General features: G+C 36.7%; 1 protein-coding gene across 8 annotated transcripts in view; it reads left to right on the forward strand.

Moving 5' to 3' along the window:
• Positions 1 to 21,279, forward strand: part of Glis3 (GLIS family zinc finger 3) — a 443,820-nt gene that overhangs the window by 335,621 nt on the left and 86,920 nt on the right. For 7 of the 8 annotated variants that reach the window (XM_074051951.1, XM_074051954.1, XM_074051952.1 and 4 more), the window contains 2 exons: positions 3,654 to 3,815; positions 8,158 to 8,268. In XM_074051951.1, the coding sequence (XP_073908052.1) occupies positions 3,654 to 3,815; positions 8,158 to 8,268 (273 nt within the window). Of the gene's footprint in view, positions 1 to 3,653; positions 3,816 to 7,721; positions 7,846 to 8,157; positions 8,269 to 21,279 lie in introns of those variants that run through there. The other variant, XR_012440461.1, reaches the window with a different exon arrangement.

Genomic DNA, 21,279 nt, shown 5'->3' on the forward strand with positions numbered 1-21,279 from the left:
TTGTCTGTTTTTTCAATCCTATTTTTTCCACTTCAACTTCTCCTTACACTTAGTTTGATTGGGTTTACTGTCTGATTTGATTGCATAGGGTCTGTGTTTATATCTTGGACAGCCTGAAGCCTGGTAATCCAATTGTGGGTCACTGGGCCTTGGGTTGATGGGTCCATAGCCAAGGCTCAGAAGAGGACCTGAGAGGAAGCTATTGCTCAGTCGTATAGGAATGATTGGTGGCCATAATCAAGCAGTCAGTTCACAGTAGAGACGTTAGATCACAGAAAGTGCCTTGCATTATAGGAACCTCACTGAAAAGGATATGAGCAAACCCAAGGAAGCACTTCTAATGGTTCTTGCTTCCCTAAGCTTAGCTGTTCTTTTACAAGGTGAGACACACTCAATAAAAATTTGGAAAAATCTAAGAAGAATAAAAGGCTCCCATTTGCCTAGACACCCAGAGAATCTAGTTTGGATATATTTATAGCAATTTTTTTGTAAGCCTGCCTAAGTGTTAGTTTATTTATAAAGCATTTGCATTTAACTGAACTTAAAGTCTCAGGGTAAAACTGCCTCAGGGAGAGGAAATTCTTGTGCTGAATTACAGGGTTATTCCATAATGAATGATAATGATTCATCATAAAATTATTTGCTTTCAAGTTTTATCCAGACATCATTAGAGAAGCAAACAACACCTTCCTCTTGCAGACTCCCTCCATGTGACAAGTTCACTCAGGTGTCTATGGTGTGTTCAGGAGCGGAGGGGACTAGGCCCCCCACAAAGCCATTTGTCAATCCTTTAGTGCCTTACTGGTCTTGGGTTGATGGTTTCTTCAAATGAATTTCTTCAGCAAGAGTGAGTGGGAGGTATATATCAAGACCCCCTACATATATGAAATTGCCTCTTTCCTGCCTTTATTCATATAAGTTAGTGAGATCAAACCCTTCACCTTTAATCTTTTCCTCTGATAATTCTGTGTTGTTATTCTGTGTCTCTCTTTTCTTTCTTCTTTTCTTCCTTTTTAAAATTTTCCCCTATACTGGGGATCAAACTCATTACCTTGCACATGTTAGTCAAGCGCTCTACCACTGAGTTACACTCCCAACCCTGGTCTTTCTTGTTAAAATGGAACATCTGATATCAGCTGGATTTTCATTGTTTTACAGATAGTCTTTGTGTTACCTTTTTCAGTCTGGCTGCTCATATTGTCCTCCATCCTTATTATTTAAAAATGGTCAGGATGTCTGAGATAATACTTATTTTTCTCTAATATGCTTGCAATGCAGCAAGCCCTTTAGCTTTTTAATAGTGCTTCTGTTAATAGTAATAATAACAATGAGTTCCGTTCTAACTAGACATTTAAATGGACATTTCATGGGAAAGACTTAACAGTGCTAGCCTATCTGCAGTTTATGTTTGGTCATATGGACAGTCTGAATTAGTCTAGCACCTATCTGGGAGAACTGGGGTCTAGTTTTATCTGGTACCTTGAGTGCCAAAACAATGTAGCTTTCTCTCTGTCCAAGATTTGAGGTGACTGTGGAAGGGAGTGAATACTGGGGCCTACCCAGCTCTGGGTATGTGCCCCTGGAGCTGGCCCCAGAGTGAAATTCACCCTACAAAAGAGCCTTGCTAGGAGTTGGGCTAAAGGCTTGGCATGTCCAAAACCACAAGCTCAGTTCAGACCTAAGTGTGGTCCACCAGGTGATTCCAAGTAAAATAAACTGAGTTCCAAGAGTTTGCTCTGAGTCTTCATTCAGAGAGAACCTGAAAAACAGCACTTTGGATAGCAGAGGCCTCTCAGCGATGAATTTATAGTTAATTTTGAGCCCCTTTATCCTTAAACTTGACACCCGCTTGAAAACCTGTGGAAATAAACTCCTCAAATTCTCTCTCCCTCTAACAACATGCCATCATATGCCCTTCGCTGCTGAAAAAGTCGTTAGCTTCGTCAGCATTCATCTTTCATTCAGTCTAAATTTATTTTCACGTGAAATAGAAATCAGGAAAACACCAAAATTATTTTAAGCAAAATATCAAAATTGAAATAAACCAACATATGTCTGTGAAACATGTATAACTCTCAATCAAAAATAAGTAACTTTCATAAATTTCTTAAAATACTCCCAGCATGCAAAATCTGAGCAACTTAAATAGATGGAGTTGTGACATGTTTGATTATTCTCTCTATTTAGTTCATCCTTTAGTTAAAAATGAAAATTCCAACCACTAAAACCTGGCCAGCTCTGAATCAACCCTTTATAAACATGTTTTACCCCCATCTATTGTAATAAGTAAGGGAACCAAGGAGTTTTATAACAATCTTTGCAGCAAGTCTAAGTAATCCCTGTTGGGTTTGAATGGAAACCATCTTGATCTTACCTTCTTCACTTGTATTCCTTCTGATCCTGCTCCTTCCCCCTATATTCCTGTTTAAGAATTGAGGTTTCTTTGTTTTGTTTGTTGTTTAGTTTTGGAGCTAGGGATTGAACCCAGGGCTTTGAACATGTTAGGCAAGTGCTGTACCACTGAGCTACATCCCCAGCCCAAGAATGGAGGTTTCTTGAGTGCTTTAAACATATTTTGCTTTGTTCTGATAGGCTTTTCCACATGCCTAACTTTTCCTTCCACTGGGATCTCAAATGGGACCAAAACTGTCAAAATAACATAAATATTCTAGGGCTTAGCACAAAGGGAGAGCTCAAGGTAAATCCCCATCTCACCTTTATGCTTCCTTTGTAGACTTTCCCTAACACATTTTCCTTATTCAATTGTCACTTTAAGGATTAGAATCATTTGGACCCTACAATAGTAGCTGATATTTTGCCCATAGAAGACATTAGGTAAATGATACTATCAACAAATATTTTTGACAAACCAGTGATGCATTTGTTCAGTTCTTCAACCTTTCATTTTTAATTCTCCTTTCCATGAATTAGGTACCAAAATTTCTAAAATAAAATAAATGTAAAGTAAAAACTAAAGTTTTGCTTTATTTGGAAAATGATTTAACAATAAATGAATTGTCTATTTTCTAGTTCCTTTTTAAAGCATGTTAAAAAGTTTATCTCATTAAGCTTGGCATCATATTACATGTTAACATGGTCACTCTTTGACGAGCTGAAAAGCCCTACGAGTATAGTTAGGGAAGTTTCTGATCTATTGATCTATGAACACATGCCTTTTTTATCCTGGACTTTTGGAGCTGTAATTCTTTTTTTTTTTTTTTTTTCATCCATCACCCTGATTTCTCTTGTTAGTTTATTAGTTGTCAAAAGTTTCTTCCTTCCCGGTTTCTTCAAACTAGACCAATTTGGAAATGGAAAAGTATGCTAATTTTTTAATACATCTTATGACACACATTACTGTATTTTTATTAACTAAGCCAGATGGCTCCCAGCAAATTTTCTCTGACATAAATAATCACAGAAATCAGTTTAGAACCCAATTCTGGTATGGAAAGTGGCATGTATATTCAGCAGAAAAAATGCTGTTCACATGGACATATGGATATTTTTAGAAATAATATTTGCTGTTATTCTCATTTCATTTTATTTTTATTTTGTTTTAGGCTAAGTACAAACTTTTATCCCCTCCTGTCCCCCAGATTCAAGCATTTAAGTTATTTTTCAACGATCACAAATTGTTTTCTTTTTTGCAGTTTGAAGGTTGCAAGAAAGCCTTTTCAAGGCTTGAGAATCTCAAGATTCATTTGCGGAGCCACACAGGCGAAAAGCCATATCTGTGCCAGCATCCGGGCTGTCAGAAGGCATTCAGTAACTCCAGTGACCGTGCCAAACACCAGAGGACACATCTGGACACTGTAAGGATGGCAGGAGTTTTGTACTTTCCAGCTGCAGCCATGTATGCGGAAGTGCCCCTCTGATTATGGGATGGTGCAAGTTTTTGCTTTATGATCTGCAGGTTACAGGGACAATGCCCAAGGCAGCAGTGGAACCTGGTACACCACTTAAAGGAGCTCTGTGTGGTCTTTCTTTCTTTTTGAACTTGAGAATTATCCTAAATGTTACAATTTTCTGGGACCAAGGGGGTTACTTAGTCACTTCTGTGTACAAAACAGAAGGGGTTTGGTGGTTGCCCTGTAGTAGATGTTAGTACAGAGAATATCCACTGGAGAGTGGGCATTAAAATAAGTATTCAACTATTAAGACATACCAAATTAGTGTTATGCTGTCGCTAGAAATACTGGGTGTGTTGTATGTCCATTGGCCATGGTTCTTTTCTTCTTAATATAAGAATTTTTCAAATTGCATGATTTTTGAAAGTGAATTTGGCCTTTTGCTGTAGAAACCATCTGATATTTTCACCTTCAAGCAATCTAAGAATAAACAGCAAATCTTTCCCAAGGGTTCAATTTCATCAAGCTTCCTCTGTGTTAACAGTCACATATCCTTTGACATCAACCCTATGAGAAACAATTGATTTTTATTATCACATCCTTAAATCCCATAATACTGCTACATTTTACTCATTCACAAATGCCTTTTCTATATAACTCTTGCTTTTATTTCTCCAATTATGTTGATAGGCCTCCTTTGCATTTTTCAGGCTTTGATGCCGTTTTCCTTACATGGGTCCAGGTACACGCTATGTAATTTCACTTCACTTAACAAAGCCATTGGGATAAATGTATTATACACATCACAGATCTCTTATCCCACATTCTTGCTAATAATGTATTCATGACAGTACTTTCTCAGTGTTAACATTCTGATGTCTATTATTAAACTGCGCCAGAGTTTGAATTCTGAGAAGATACTGTTATTTCTACACACCTTCTCATACATATTTAAGATTCTTCTGATGTTATGGTTGACATATTTATTAAATTTTATATTAGTCTCTATTAGTCATATTGATAGAAGTCATTTTAGCTATATGTCATATAACCTTTCTAAACAAAATTATCTCCCTAATAATACATAAATGTGATGGCTTGCCTAGTACACATTGAAATACAGTTAGAACAATATGGGTGTAGGGTGGACTCTTTTTGCTTTAGCAGAAGTGAAGTCAGTGATTTTTAGGAACAATAAAATAGAATATGAAATGAATAAATGGGGTGAATAGTGAGAAAAAGGAAAAAAGAATAAATTATATTAAAATGCCCTATTTTGTTGTGTCTAAAATGGTCATGGTCGAATCCAATAAATTTTCCAATTTGTCATTAAACTTTATCATGGAAGAATGAACATTCACGAGACAAGATTGTCTTGAGAAATTGCTCTACTCTAACTAGTTATCTGTAGTTTGAAAGAACTATTGTGAGGATAAGTGTTACCGTTCCACAATACCCTTCTTTCCTTGATGCTAATTTTAGCTAATCAAACAAAGAGCATTTTCAAAAATCATTTCAGAATATAAAAATACATATCCCTTTTTAAAACTTTTGAGGAAAGCTACCTGAGAAAATAATTTTTATGATTTTCATACAATGCTAAGCTTTTTAAACACAGCTGTTTTTATTTATTTATTTATTTTTTGAAAAGTATTTTTGCACTAAATCTTCTAAAACCATTATATTTTCTTTAAGGTCCAAACTAGTTCCTTTTAAAATTTTTACTACGATTGACAAATCGGTTAGCTCTCTTAAAATTGTATGGAAATGAAACCCTTGTTTTAAGAAGCAAGCTGTAGTTGTTTGAAGAATTTATCATTTAAATTTAGGTCCCCGTTCCCTTTCATTAAACACTCCTCATGCAAATGCTGTCAGAATTTTGGATAAGGTATCTTTCTTCAACTAAGCAGATTTTTACTCACAGGAAAATGATTCTCCCATAAAGATTACTGACTTTACAATTCTAACTCTGAAAAGTTTCTTTAAATCATTTCTCTATTTACATCTTACTATCTAAACAGGGGAACAATTGTTTAGTGCAGATAGAAAATAATGAAATATATATTCTAATGAAGCATACATGTCGTCTAAAGCACAGGTAATCTGAGATAAATGACCAGGACAGCAGTGCTACTTAGACCAGTTCCTGACGTTGCTGTTTTAGCATTACTGGTCCCAGGCAGCAGACAACAAGGGGAGCGAATCAAGGCTAGTGGGAGGAATGGTGTATATTCAAGCTTTCTCCAAGAATATCCCTAAATTAAATACAAAATTACCAACCTAAATCATAGTGGCATCAATTTCTATGCCACATTAATACTCATTAATATGAAACAAATCCTTCATTTATAAGAAACAATCTCATGTTCAAAAACATGAGCTTATGTGGTCACATTGTGGCTTTAGTAAAGATAGTGCTTAGTTGTTCCTCTAAAGTCAAAGCAGAGTGGGAAGGCAAGTTCAGGAAAGCCATGTGTACTTAAGAAAGGTTTTATGATTAAGAAATTCTTTGCTTACCCAATGGCAACTCGTTGGCAAGTGACTTTAGCCAGTAACTGGCTCACCATTTTGTAAAAATCAGGGAAAGAGCCTGGTTCAATCTCTGTTTATTATTAGATCCCTAACATGGAACACAGTGTCTAGCACCTTCTGAAAGCATAAGAACTGCTGGATAGCAGCTAATCCATCTACCAGTTAGTTGGTCAATAAGGCATTGAACAAACACATCAGAATTCAAATTGGTATATCAAATTAAATTATATATTCTTTTGGAGGGCACAGTACTGGAATTTGAACTCAGGGCCTTGTGCTTGCTAAGCAGACCATCTACCACTTGAGGCAAGCTCCAGGCCTTTTTGCTTTATTTTTTTTCAGATAGGGTCTCCCATTTTTCCTCAAAGATGACCTGGACTTCAGTCCTCCTACTTCCACTTACCTGGGATGACAGATGTGTGCCACCATGCCCAACTTTTATTGGTTGAGATGGAGTCTCTTGAACTTTTTACCTGGGATGGCCTCCAACTGCAATTCTACTGATCTCTGCCTCCTGAGTAGCTAGCATTACAGGCTTGAGCCACCGTGCCCAACGCAATACATTCATGATTTTTACTTTGTTCTTGGACTCAAAAATGGCAAAGAATAAAAGTAATGAATCATAAATACTGTTTCTTGCAAGGCAAATGTGAACCACAAAATGACAGGTATACACATGAAAACAGGAGTACACCATAAACAGCATAGCCCTGGCTTCTGACACCAGTAGTTATGGCAAGTTCCTAAAGCATGAATCCTATTTGAGAGAAGGTTTTAGTTGTCCTCCTATTTCACATCATGTAGGCCCAGATCTCATACCTCACCTGATGAGATACTAAGGAGATTAGTGACAGTTAACTCATCTTAAACACAGTTCTGTTCTTAGAATAAGCAGGTTTGGATTTATCCTGCAACTAAACTCGTAGCCTCAAAACCCTTGATAAGAATTATGTCATTGTTAGCAGTAGGTGATGATGGTAAAGAATGATTGGATGGGAGGTGCTCTCATCCATCCATCCATCCATCCCTTCATTCATTTCTAACTGTTATGTACCAATAGCATCGGGGATACAAAATCAAAATAGATCCTAGACTCAGCCTTAGGCTCCACACTTTACATCTCTCCAGAGCACAGGGAATTGGAATAGCCAAATATGTGTTCTCATCACACTCAGCCAACAGCTTGTTCATTCAGACTCAACACCAAGATCCTCTACAACTAATAATATTAATATTTCTCTGATTTTTCATGTATCTGTTGTTTGAAACTTACTGTCTCTTGCTCACTTTACACTAATTTTCTTGTTATAATTCTCTCCCTCTCTCTTTCTGAATCAGGTTTCTTCTGAAACATACCCAATCTTTTCTGGACTTTTCTACAGCTTCTTTACCTGAACCCTTAAAGAATATGTGTTTACTAGTTTTTGACAGTACCAAAGATTGTTCTCAGGGAAAGATAACTGTAAGTATGACTGGAGATGCTTACTAATAATTTCCACATTTAAAAAGCGCCACAAGAGGTTTTGTGGTTAGAGTGCAATTGAAAGCAATGTCTTGAAAGTCATCAAGGATAGGATGTCTCTGTTTCTCGAAGGTTTACTCTTCTCTTTACCATGATGCAAAGTTCCTGGACTTTCTAATTAAGATGCATGAGGATTAGCCAGCACTTTACATCAGTCAGTTGGTAACAGTTCATGCTCTGAATAATCTGAGTAAAACCTTCCCCAGTTACCTTTACGATTTAACCACAGCTGTTTCTTTCTTTCTTATTTAGAAACCGTATGCTTGTCAAATTCCAGGATGTACAAAACGCTACACAGACCCAAGTTCCCTAAGAAAGCATGTGAAGGCACATTCTTCCAAAGATCAACAAGCAAGGAAAAAGGTAATTAAAAGAGAATTTTCCAACCAGAAAAAGCACATTTAAAGTACTTCTACAGAACTTGGGCCTTCTATGGGGCAATGGAAATTCTTATACCTATTTAGTAACCTGCTTTATACTTTTAAGGATTGATTGTCTTCATAAGATAGAAGCAAGACTGTGGTTTGCACAGCTAATACGACCAGATAAGAATTACTGGGGAAGACTAGTATAATAGGAATCAGAGAAAATTAAAGTAACCTAAACCAGAAAGTAGCAAAAGGTGTTTATGGGAATTAAGCCCAAATAGCTAAAGAAAATTGAATTGGAAAAACAACAGCAGAAACCCTTTCTTGAGAGAATTGTGTTTTCGTAAATTATCATTTTGTTAAAATCATTTTACTTCTAATTAAGAAGATGGGTGAATCTCTAGAATGACAATAACACATGTCTCATATTACACATAGAGAGCAGGCAGGTTTTTAGTTTTTGTTTTTTGGGTTTTTTTTTTTTTTTTTTCCTGGATACTGAGGTTTGAACTCAAGGCTTTGAGCTTGTTAGTCAGGTTCTCTACCACTTGAGCCATGCTTCCAGTCCTTTTTGCTCTGGTTATTTTGAAGATAGGATGTTACTTTTTGTCCAGGCCAGCCTAGACCACAATCCTCCTGTTTGCTTCCTACTGTAGCTGGGATGACACAAGCATGCCACCATACCTAGCTTTTTTCCATTGAGGTGGAGTCTTGAAAACTTTTTTACCTAGGCTGGCCTGGAACTGTGGTCCTTCCAATCTCAGCCTCCCCGTTAGGTAGGATTACAGGAGTGAGCCACTGGTGTCCTACTCAGCAGGTTTCTTGATAAGTACTGTGTATGAAAATCTGAAAAAGGAATTGGACATAAAGTCACTTTGACATCAGTGGGAGACAGATGCATTTTTCAATTTGTAAAAATTGTAGTCTCTCAGAAGTGGAATAAATAGTAAAGATCAGTCAAGTCTGCCTGACTTGCTCCTATAATCTCACACAGTTCAGAAGGTTGTTGGCTATACTGGGCTTCCACACCTCAAGAGACAGGAGCTTTCTCCCTTTCAAAGCATTTTCTAGTATCTGAGATTTTAAATTTTTGGACAAAATAGTATCTACTGTCCCTGGCAGAAAACATGTTGAGTTAACTTGGCTTTTGAGTGTTTTATTTGCATGGAGATGCGTACTTGATTCATTTAAGGGCTCTTTATAACAAATTTAAGGATAGTTTAAGACTCAATTTATTTCAAGTGATTGAACCCCAGGGCAAGGGTTTTCAGGTCACCATGGCTTCTAGTTAGAAAACTTGCATTCTTTCATGGTTTATAGGGATTTAATACTTGATGTTGGGAAATGTTCTATAGTCTTTTTGTTAACTTGAATTTTTTCTGCCTTGAGAGGTGTTAGCACAATGCCAGCTGAGGTCTCATATATGGAAAGAATTTGACCTTTTCCCTGTGTGTTAGAAAAATACTCTGCTAGAAGGATTTGACAAATATACTTAATTGCATATAAACCCAACTTGTAAATCAATTGCTTAAATCATTAATTTCTTCTCCGGAAATGTATTTAAATCTCTTTAATTGGAATCCCAGTAAATTGATACTATGATCACTTGGCATGGATTGGACAAGTTCATAAATTTTAGAAAAGCAAGGAACTACTCAGTAAATTAATAATGTAAATAAAATTGGAAGAAGGATGTTTCATCTTAAAAATCACACACCATTGCTGTATATAGTTAATGCTTCTAGCAGTATCACCGTCTAATGGCTTTTTATCATTGTCTATGTGTATTTTAAACTTGAAGTAATAAATTACATTTGTTTTAAAAAAAAACTACCCCTCCTAGATGAGAAGGTTTTTACTTTAAACCTGAATATTCCCCACATCCTAGTTGTCCTAAATGTGTGAGGCTTTACTTGCAATACCAAATTATCAATAAGATCAGAGAGCACCTGTGTAGAGCATAATTGCCATGGACATGAAAAGATATTAGTCCCCTGTCTAGACAAATCAGCAACAATATGATGCTCAGTTTAAGAAAGTAACTGAGGCTGACAGGTATGGAAACATGACCATGTATTTTCAGAAATTGTTTTTTAATGGCGTTTATTGTTCAAACATGGTGTGTTCCAGCCTGCGTATAAAGGAAGAGTAGTTTTGATTGTGTGAAACATTCTCGAAGCACTATCTGAAAAAAAGAAAAATAAATCTTGAGGCTACAAAATATAATTTTATTGACATTTTACTGGCAACCTTCACTAGCAATCTAGATAACAAGGATACACTTTCAAGTGGTGTGTAATCTAATGTCAAATGTTGCAGTTCTTTCTAAATTTCGTCCTTTGCAAAATGGCATGTTCTTTGTGACATGATTTAGCTTTTGATGTTCACTCTGTTTCCTGCTAAAGTTGAGTTGAATTTCGTTGACTTTCTTTGTCAAGCCCTCAGTGACAAGTTTATAGTGTTTACTTCCCAAAATTTGACCTGTCTTTTTATTTTAAAAATCCTTTATGAATCTGTGATGGATTAATTTGTGGAAGTTAAAGTGATGTAAGCTGTCCCATCCAACAAAAAAAGGAAATGTTACTCCCTGGAGAAATAGTTGCTGATAAACCTGAAACTAGTCAATCCACATTTCTAAGCCTTGAACTGATAGACCAATGTGTTATATTTGCATGGTAAAATGCTGTTAGTAGACCTTGGAGAGATTCTAATTGCTCACTCACATCAGGACTTGGTATTTGAAATATTTCCTGGCAGCAATAATAAAAAAAAAAGAAAGAAACAATAAACCTTTTAAGGCAGAATTAAGATTATTTATGACTTTAATTAAAAATTGAAAACTGGCATCATTTCAAAAAAGCCTTTACAAAAATGTGAATTCATCAAAAATAACCATAAAAATTCCAAGGTGATAAAGGCACAGTGGAGTAATGGTCCCAGCCCAAGGGAATTGTTTTGTTGAAAAGAATAAAACTCTCTTCTGTCACACCCTGTTAGTCATGGACTCATTTAATATACCCTGCCTGCCTGCTTGCCTCTAATCCTTTTTTTAACCTCTCCCTAGACACTAAATGACATTATTTTGGTCTTAACATTGCCTGCTTTATGAGGCCCCACTCTGAAATTGAGGGCAGTGACAAAGCACCCATAGTAGAAGATTAATGTATATCAGGAGAGGCAGACATCTCCTAAGCGAGGCTCTGTCCATGGGCATGTGGTTCTTTCCCCCGCCTGATGGGTCCTGTTGAAAACCAAGTCACACTTGAAATTTCAACTCAACCCTACTCAGGCTGTATAAAGGAAGATAGAGAAGAAGGCAAAGAAAAACCTCTTCTGCAAAGGAATCGAGATAATTTGGCTCATTGCATGCAGAGTGTAACTTTCCTCTTTGCCTAAATCATGCACACCCACACATCCTATCAGCCAATGCACAGACTTCTTCCATCCAATGCACTTGGCACTTCTTGAGTCCATTGAAACAAGGCTACACAAATAAGTGAGGAGCAAAATACTCAAGTCCCCAGCAATGGTCTCCACTGAGAATAGAATTTAGACTATAGAGCAAAAGGCAGAATCTGTCCTTCAATTCCTTCAGATAATGAGTAAATGAAATAAGAAAAACCTAAGGCAATAAGCCACTGGAAAGTTTCCTCAAGGCTGTGAGCTTTATCAGAATTTTTCATTTTCACCTTGGAAGTACCATAAGTAAGAGAGTTTGCTTCAACTCTAGCCTGTAATCAAAATGGACTTTTAAAAGAGTGAATGCAAGCAATACCTGGCTAAAGTTAGAGGTGACATGAATCTTCATTTCATACTTTCACAAAGATTCTGAACTTTGAGTGTGATTTGTTACATGTGTTTTAAACATTGACCTTGGATTCTCTGCAGTTGATGACTTTTGCTACCTCAACATAGATTGTTATAAACCAAACACATTCTCACACATTTGAAATGTGTGTGAATACAATATGTATTTGTATTTCCTACTTGGAGGACAACTCTGTATAGTTTTCTGGCAAAGTTAGAGCAGTCTATTTAGTGCAGTTCTCTTCAGGTAGAACTGGCAATTCTTTGGGATCTGTTTAAAGATACCACCTATCCCCTGTATATACTCAAAGCTATAAACAAGTTCATTAAATAGCACATAGGTCAACTTCGCTTTGTGTAGTTCTTGGAACCTTGAGAAGCTGTGTGAAAATAAATATTTCTTTTAAATTGAAGCAAGCAGTATAATGATTAGTGAAGCTCACTTTTTCTATCAGTTGTTTTCTGTCGTGGTAGCAGGTAGGTTACATATTCTTGTTTGGAATAAACTAAAATCATTCCTACTGCTAAGGGAATAAACACATATCACAAGCATCATCTCAAGGTGAACTAGCACTTCCTCTCACAGTTAAGAAGAATGGAAATGAGAATGATGCTGTTTTAGAGATGTTGTTCCAAATGCACAAAGATCTTAAACACAAACTAAAGTTTGAGTCACAAACTTTAGTGCATTAACAGTTCTTGGTGACAAATTATTTCCATCATACTTCAGAAATGATGGTGAGACATACGTGGATATCCTAACTTCAGCTGACAGGATGTTATTTAAGAATGGCTCTGGACGATGCTTTTGTAAGATGATTTTTGTTTTTATTTTTTGTTTTATGGTACCAGAGATTGAACTCAGGAGCTCCTGGCTTGCTAGGCAAGCACTCTTCCACTTGAGCCATGCTCCTGTACCCTGTCTTTTAGTTTGTTTTTCAGATAGGGTATCTTGCTAACTTTGCTGCCCTAACCTGGGACTTTGATCCTCCTACCTCTTCCTCAGGATGCTGGAATCACAGACATGTGCCACCAAGCCCAACCTTATAAGACAAATGATTTTGATTAAAAAGTGATACAAATAATTAAATTTAAATTAAGAAAATATACAATCTTAAATTTAACCCTGTATTAATAGCACTGATTTGGACTTGAAACCAGTTCTCTGGAGGCTTCTAGTTTAAGTAGGGTCTGTGTGGTGCAGGCTTTGCTTTCTAAAACATTTCAGTGCTACAAAGAGATAGGAGCTACTTAAAAGAGTTGTTAATCCAAATTTGTAGGAGTTGGAAGAGGTTGCCAGTGAGGATGAGATATGAATGAGAAAAAGCTTCTATTCTTTTCTCGAGTCATCAAAAAACTGCCTCCAACTTTATAATAGAGGACAGTTTCTACCACCACCTCTGGCCAGGGTCTTATTTAGTGCTGAAAGCTGTTTTCCAAAGTGTTCTTAGAGTGCATTCCATAGGATATTATTGAATATTTCTCTGTCTCTCTTTTCTGTGTGTGGGGTACTGGAGGCTGAACTCAGGGCCTCATACTTGCTGGGCGGTTGCACTACCACTTGAACCTCTCTGCCATCTCATTTTGAGTTGGTCATTTTTGAGATAGCGTCTTGCTTTCTGCCTACACCAGCCTGGACCACAGTCCTCCTATTTGTACTTCCCAATGTAGCTAGGATGGACAGGTGTGCCACCAACCACCAGTCATTGGTTGAGATGGTATCTCCTTAACTTTTGCCTGGACTGGTCTGGAACTGCAGTCCTCCCAATCTCTGCCTCCCAAATTGCTAGAATTACAGATTTGAACCACCATGCCTGGTTTTAGATAGTTCTTTTTTAAAGTTATTTATTGTTCATTTAAGTTTAGGAAAGCCGGAGTTAAGTATTGGTTAGTGTTTTTTCTTCCTGAAAGAGTTCTCAGAGCCTTGGATATACCAATATTCTTTAGGAAAAATAACTTAGGCAATGTTCAAATTTATTAGATGGGCAAAATAATCTTTTTCTCCAGATCAAACTGTTCTGGAAAAAAGTGCACTGGCTGCAGAATTTTAAAAACACTGATTCAGACAAAATGTTGTATCCTTCTGTTGGAACTTACTTTAAAAAATAACAACAACCAAAAACACAAAAAAAAACCCTACTACAGCTAAGACCAAGCAATAGATGTTAAGGGGCATCCTAGTTTGTTTACTTACCTTTTTCTATAGCTTGTCCTTCTTAGTTGAGGTGACTTAACAGGATGCTAGTCATTGAAAGCCATGCCTTCCATCTCCCAGCTCAAAAAACAACTCGAATGATCATCATTTATACTTCTCTGAGGACACAGTACAGGTGAGGCTCTGAGCTAGTTCTGAGGATTTTTTTTAGTATTATTATTGTGCTGGGTGGGGGTACATTGTAGCATTTACAAAGGTTCTTAAAATGTATCACATATATCATCAGGGATTATTTTTGCATTCACACACATGTGTATACATTGTTTGCACCATGTAGTGAGACCTGGCCTTGCACTCCTGAAGATGACATTCTAACAAGAGACCCATGGAGACACATGCTTTTAATAGAATGAAGTCAGATCCCAAAATGCTTCTGGGACATGGTACAGAGGGGTTCATCTGCAAATGGTAGAGATTATTAAGGAGTAAAGATTTACAGTTTATTGTTTGAAAGCAATGGGGTGATGAGTGGGTTTTTATATTGTTCTTGATTGCATTGCAGTGCTTTGTCATATGTAACAAGGTAGTTTTATTTATGGTCTTCCTGAGAAACTTAATTCGGCTAAAAAAGTAGTGGGTGTTTGGCATAGTTTTGGCCAACCACCCAAGTAAAGAATCGGGACCCTCTGACAGGCATTTTAATGAGTAATTCAGATTGTACCATGCCTAACACAGCTACCTTATGGAAATAGTTCCTTAGATAATTGCTTTTCTGATTGATTGACTGACAGAAGCTTTCTAAGCTTCTCATTCCCTTTTTATTATTAAATTTTGTGCATTCTTGAGGGAAAAGGTATTGGAATAAAATCATTTAGCTCAGTCAGACCCTCTACTGCCTAAATTTAGTGTCCTAGGACATCAGGACACAGCTTGCCATCACCCTTCTCATGTGTCTGCTCTTCCATCTCCACTTCCAAAGTATTCACACCCCTCATGCAATTATTGCTCCCTCTGCTTGCTCTCTCGTCTTCAAGAGAGCTTGAGCTTTGCCTTTGATATCCCTGGGCAAAAATACCATTTGTTTGTATCTTGCCTCTCTGAGCTGTGAAGATTTCTTTCAGGGTGACTTCACACAGGACTTGGATAAGCCTAATGCAAAAAGTTTTCATGGCGGATACTGGGCAGGTGGCTGTGTCTCAGAGTAGTGTTTGATTGGACATCAGGAGAGATGGGTTTCTTTTAAGCAGTGCCATGACTAGCATCGTGATTTACCTTAACTTACATTTGCCTGGTTTTTCCATTTCCCCATCTTCATAGCTAGCTTGAGAGGGAAGTACAGCGCCCCGGAGGTGGATGAGGAGCTATTTCAGCAGAAAGCATTGTTATATTACATACCTGCAGTCCACAGCAGCCTTGGAAATACTTTTCCCTCTTGAGAAAGAGTATTCTCAAAGGTGGCATCATCTTTCAGTGATTTCCATAGCCTGTCTTTCTGGTCATATAGATGCTGCAAAAAAAAGATCCAGACAAAGGAGACAAAACTGTGACCAAAACTAGAGGGAATTAAAATCAAATTTGAACCTGTGATATTTGATTCTGTCCAGGGGTTATTACCAGAGGGTTCATAGACAACAAGGGAGTAATCTATGAACAAATGGGTTTTAGGAAGCTAAAAAACACTCCCAGAAACAACGCACAAAGTATGTTTTCTCTCAGAGAGGCTCCATAAATCTCAACGACTCATTGAAATTAAGAACCTCAAAGGTAAGTAAACAAACAAACAATCAAATAAACAAAACACCTGCAGGAATCCTAGTTGACTGTCTTATTTGGCTTTTGTTATAATAACCCAAATACTTTGTCCAACTAAAAGGATTCTGCCTCTTGTGCCCTGGAGGGCTGGTTCTTGTAGGTACAGAATTTAAAAATGCTCAAATTACTCAACATTTACTGTGTTCTGATATTTTGCTAAATGCTGAGGTATACAAAATTGGTAAGATTTGCTCTTTTCCCTGGAGGCAGATATGCTAAAGCTGGAGCTTGACACCGTGAAGGCTTATTCTGTGGATGATGAGTTCAAGTTCAGAATGGAAGCAGATTAGAAGCAATTGTACCAGTTAGCACTGCGTGTTTTGCAAGCTGTAATCACGGCTTGGACAGAGGTAGTAGCAATTGGGATGAAAATGAGTGGGCAGGAAGTGGGAAAGGAAAGAATGATGATGGCCCCAGAGTTCCTAGTTTCTGATTGGCTGGCCAAGAAACTGTAATCCACAGGCAGAATTGTTTCTTCCTTGGGGAAACCAGTTCTGCTCTTCAGGTTTTTGAACTGATTCAGTCAGGTCCACCCAGGTTATCAAAGATCTTCTCCTTTACTTTAAAGTCCACTGATGGAAGTTATCCCTCACATATAAAGACATACCTTCAGTCAAGGTTTTGTTGAGTAATAGGGACTATAGGCTATCCAAGCAGAGACACAAAATGAAACATTTCTAAAATCCATTATGTTAAATTTTAACTCAGCCACATGAAAATGGGAGCATGGTGAACTTCAAATATCCTTTACATTAGTGCAAACTGACATTATGAAAAGAGAAGGAAACTGATCATTGGATAGATCTGGTCCCATTCTCTTTCATCATAAAATTGACTGTTTATTTTATGTTCAAGATAATTAACTTAAAAACATCATACTTGGAGGGTACATGAGTATTATACTTTAAGCAAATAAGTGGATATTTTATTTTTTTAGCTTAGCTCTTGCTTTATACTGCCAGAATTTATACAATCATACATGTTTATCATGATGTTAACTTATAAATCAGGAATTTTGTCATCACTTTATATGTTTGTTAATACAGTGTCTTTGTATCATATTAAATGAGATAACGACAGTAAAAACACTTAGCATAGTACCTGAAACATTATACATGCCCAGTAAAGGTTAGCTGTTATCAATGGAATTGTGTGTTATCTTCTAAGGATTTTCAAAAGACAAGACAAGTGGTTGTTGAAATTTTAGTAAGTTGATAGTAATCTACTCCAGAGTTGTCTATTAATTAATTTTCCCCTTAAAGAGATTTTAGCTGTTTAAAAATAATTAATGGAAACAGATCATGATGTGATTATAAATTGATTATATTTCTTTGTTTTCTCCTCATATAAGGAACACCTTTGTCTTTTCTATGTGTTTTAAAATCTCAACCAGACAATCTTACTATCCTAAGACCTGTTTTCACCCAGAAAGCCATGTCAATGGATGGGAATCCCTGCCACTGAGTTCTCTATAGCTCTTATATGAATGAGAGCTATATGGATTCATGTTAACGAGTTTTACTTTTATGGCTAGACCTTCATTGTTTTCTGAATTTTTCTTTTTGAAATTTCTAAACTGACAAAAGATTTATAATATTGTTATAATTATTTGCTATTTTATTTCTCTTTGCATGAATTATCTGCATTTCTTTCTTCCTTTCTCTTCCTTTTTTTTTCTTTTTTGCATATGGATTTCTGAGTCATGACCTGAATTCAAATCCCTACCTTACCAGTTTTAATGATCTAACCTTTGATGAGCTACTTACTATCTCTGAACTTCAGGTCTTCATTAGTAAAGCCAGGATAGTAACAACTGTCTGCTATGATTGTTGTAGTAATTGACAAGAAAATGCATGCATAGTGCTTGTGATAGTCCTGCACATAGATGGAGCTCAGCCATTGGACAAGGTGGCAGTGGCCTGAAGGAGGGGTGATGCCATTGGTTATTATTAAAAGATTTTATAATGTACAGGAAAATTACTTGCCATCCTCTATTGCTGCAGAGGACACTAGATTTAACTAGTGGAATAAGAGGTGAAAGTCAGATAAAGGCAAGTATTTTCTAGGTGGTGAGAAAAGTGTTTTATCCCCCTGCCTCAGCTGGCTTTGTTGTGCTATTTGCTTGAGAAGTTTGGGAACTTGGCTAATACATCTTTGGGCTTTTTACAGGCACCATTTGTATTGCTCAAATGAAATTCAATCTCTGTGATTAGATACTTTAATAGTGATCATGGCAATCATGATAATAAAGAATGGGCTTCATTTTGCCTGCATTTAACATGAGCATTTCAGAAGCACTGTGTATACATTGCCTGGTTTTACTCTTTTGGCCTTTCAACTGGGGGTGAATTTTTTATTGCTCTGTCTACTTGCTTAACTTTGTTCCTGCAGAATGAGAAAGTTTAGCAGAGGGGGATGGAGCCAAGTATGATGGCAAAAGGTGGTATGCTGCTTTCCTGTGAGCCAAAAGACTTACAGAATACGTGCCAGAATTAGTTAATACTGCCTAATGCAAAGCCATCCATTAAGTCTTGACACACTGTTTGCAATCTTGGCATTCTACAAAATGTTTTGGCAAAAGATTATTCTCCCACTTGGCAATTCAGAGCCCTCTATACAAACTCTAGCTAAGTGCCATGAGAATTTGAAATGCCCACTGTTTGTTGAGTAGGAACTAACTTGAGTTAACTGGATATAGACAGTAACTGCCTCACTAAGGGTATTTATTCTTTTAACCAGAATGGAAAGATGTTTTTCTAAGAAGCCTTTCAGAAGAGGTGTTTTCTGCACTGCCACTACCTGGGGCCAGATGTAGGCACAGCTGGCGTAGAACGTAATGCATCAATATTATAAGGGTCCTTAGTGTCACCTCATCCATCCTGCAGGGACCTATGGAAATCACATTTAGAAAGTCCCAAAAGGTATTCATAAAACCTCTTCATGAAACCTTAAGCTTTCTGACTTTTAAGAAAATCTTTGTTGTTGTTGTTATTTAGCAAGTCCAATATAGCAAACATTCTTTATACTATAGAGTTGAGAAGCCTGCCTTCCTGAAACACCTGCTACATGCTATAGCTCGGTCTTCCAAGGGCACTGCTTCTTTTTCATAGTGACGTATGCAAACATGCTGCATTAATATTCTTGCTTCTCCACATGTTTTTTCTTATGACCCAAATTCTGGATATTTTTTTTTTAACAAAAGGATCACCTTGCACTCTTTATTCTCCACTTCCTTCATGCTGTAGAATGCAGTTTCGGAAAGGGACACGTGAAACCTGCAATGCCATTTACTGGTTTCTGAAACAAAACTTGAGGTTGAAAAGCTTGGCAAGGGAACTGATCCTAACGGGCCTGAGGTGCCCTGCTAATTTAGGCAGATAATTATGGTGGTAATGTGGGGAATGTAGGGTAAAAGGAGACAAGAACAATTAGTTAGGTTGGCATATTTCCATTAATCAACATTCTTTAGATACAGTGGCTCATCCAACTATGACTACACCCAGCTGTGCTATCATCAGTTCTATGTTCCTTAGCCTTTCAAAATGCTGTTATGAGAGACTGATAAATATCCTGTTAAACCTTAGGTTCGTTATGTGTATGGTTTTCCCATAAATGGTATCTGAATATCTACATTATGGTCATTGTTTATATTCCTTGGCTTTAATTTTTTCCCTTATTGAAATTTAGGATATAGGTATCTCGTTCTCCATCTTATAACCTTATCTATCTGTACTTTCTCAAAGCATGTTTTTCTAAATCATGTTTAAAAGTATTTTTGGTAGCAGTTTGTATAGACATAGAACTTTGAATTCCTTGACTATCTAAGTGAACTCTCTTGCTTTCTTCTCTCCCATCCTGGACTTTTTCTCCTACCCAATCCTACTCCAAACAACTCTTTTTCTAACATTTCCCCTTTGACTCACTCCATTATGAGCAAGATACAAGCTAGATAGTAGCAGAGTTGTTATATACTTTGTCATGTTCATAGTTAACCTCACTTTAAAATTATATAACAGATAAGTATTTGTATAAAAATAAGTATATATGCACACTTCCATTGAACCCAAAACACCATTGGTTATCATACAATTTCAGAGATACTAAAATATATCTTAGAACCAATGACTTAACACTGGTGCATATCTTTCCTTGTACTTTCTCTACCATATAAAAAATATTACGGAGTCTCTCTGTTTTGATTCTTCTTACTAAATAATCCATAGTGAATATTGCTTTGTCAGTTTCCATATTTTAATAGCTAAATTTTAAGAATATACTGCATTTCATTTAACTGATCTTCTATTTTTGAACATTATAAATTGTTTTATGGTTTTTGCCATTAAGAACAATTCTAACTGGGTACCAATGGCTCATGTATGTAATCCTAGCTACTTGGGAGGCTGATATTGGGAGAAACACTACTTGAGGTCAACCTGAGCAAATAGTTTTCAAGATTCCATCTCCAAAAATAACCAGAACAAAATGGACTGGAGGTGTAGCTCAAGCAGTAGAGTGCCTGCTTTTGCAAGTGCCAAGCCCTAAGTTTAAGTCCCATTCCCCCCACCCCCCAAAAAGAATAATTCTGTACTGCATATGCTGGCACATAGATCTTACAGCAAGTCCTACAATGTTTAAAACAAATTCCTAGTAACATATTTGACATCTCAAGAGTTATTGGGACTATATAAAACTAAATTTTTCTTACACTTTACCAATACGATTGTGTGTGTGTGAGAGAAAGAGAAAGAGAGAGAGAGAGAGAGAGAGAGAGAGAATAAGTATGAGTATAGTTAACAGTGGACAAATGAATTATTGATGTAAGAAACAATTAGATTGCTAGTAAATTTGATTATTTCTTCAACATTTATTAATACTTAGTTTTATAAATTGTCTTTGATCTTTTCCCATTTTATGGAGATTTTTTATATTGATTTGAAGTAACTATACATAAATCTGAGTCTTGAACTCAGATTTTTAGTTTTTTCCCTTCTAAAAATTTCTGTTTTGATGTCACCCTTACAAAGTCCACCATTTTGATAAGTTTAATTAAAACCTCCCCTGTTTTAATTAAGCTGTCTCTTCTGACAGTGGTGGCTCTGACTTGTTTTTTTGTGGAAAAACAAGGAAGCTTTTGGAACTGTACCTGTCTGAGTTTGAATTTCATCTTTGACTCTGGGGAAGATTACTTCTTTTCTCAGAGGTTCAACTTCAAGTTAAAAGACCTTGTCCACA

The sequence above is a fragment of the Castor canadensis genome, chromosome 13, assembly GCF_047511655.1.
Source record: "Castor canadensis chromosome 13, mCasCan1.hap1v2, whole genome shotgun sequence".
NCBI lineage: Eukaryota > Metazoa > Chordata > Mammalia > Rodentia > Castoridae > Castor > Castor canadensis.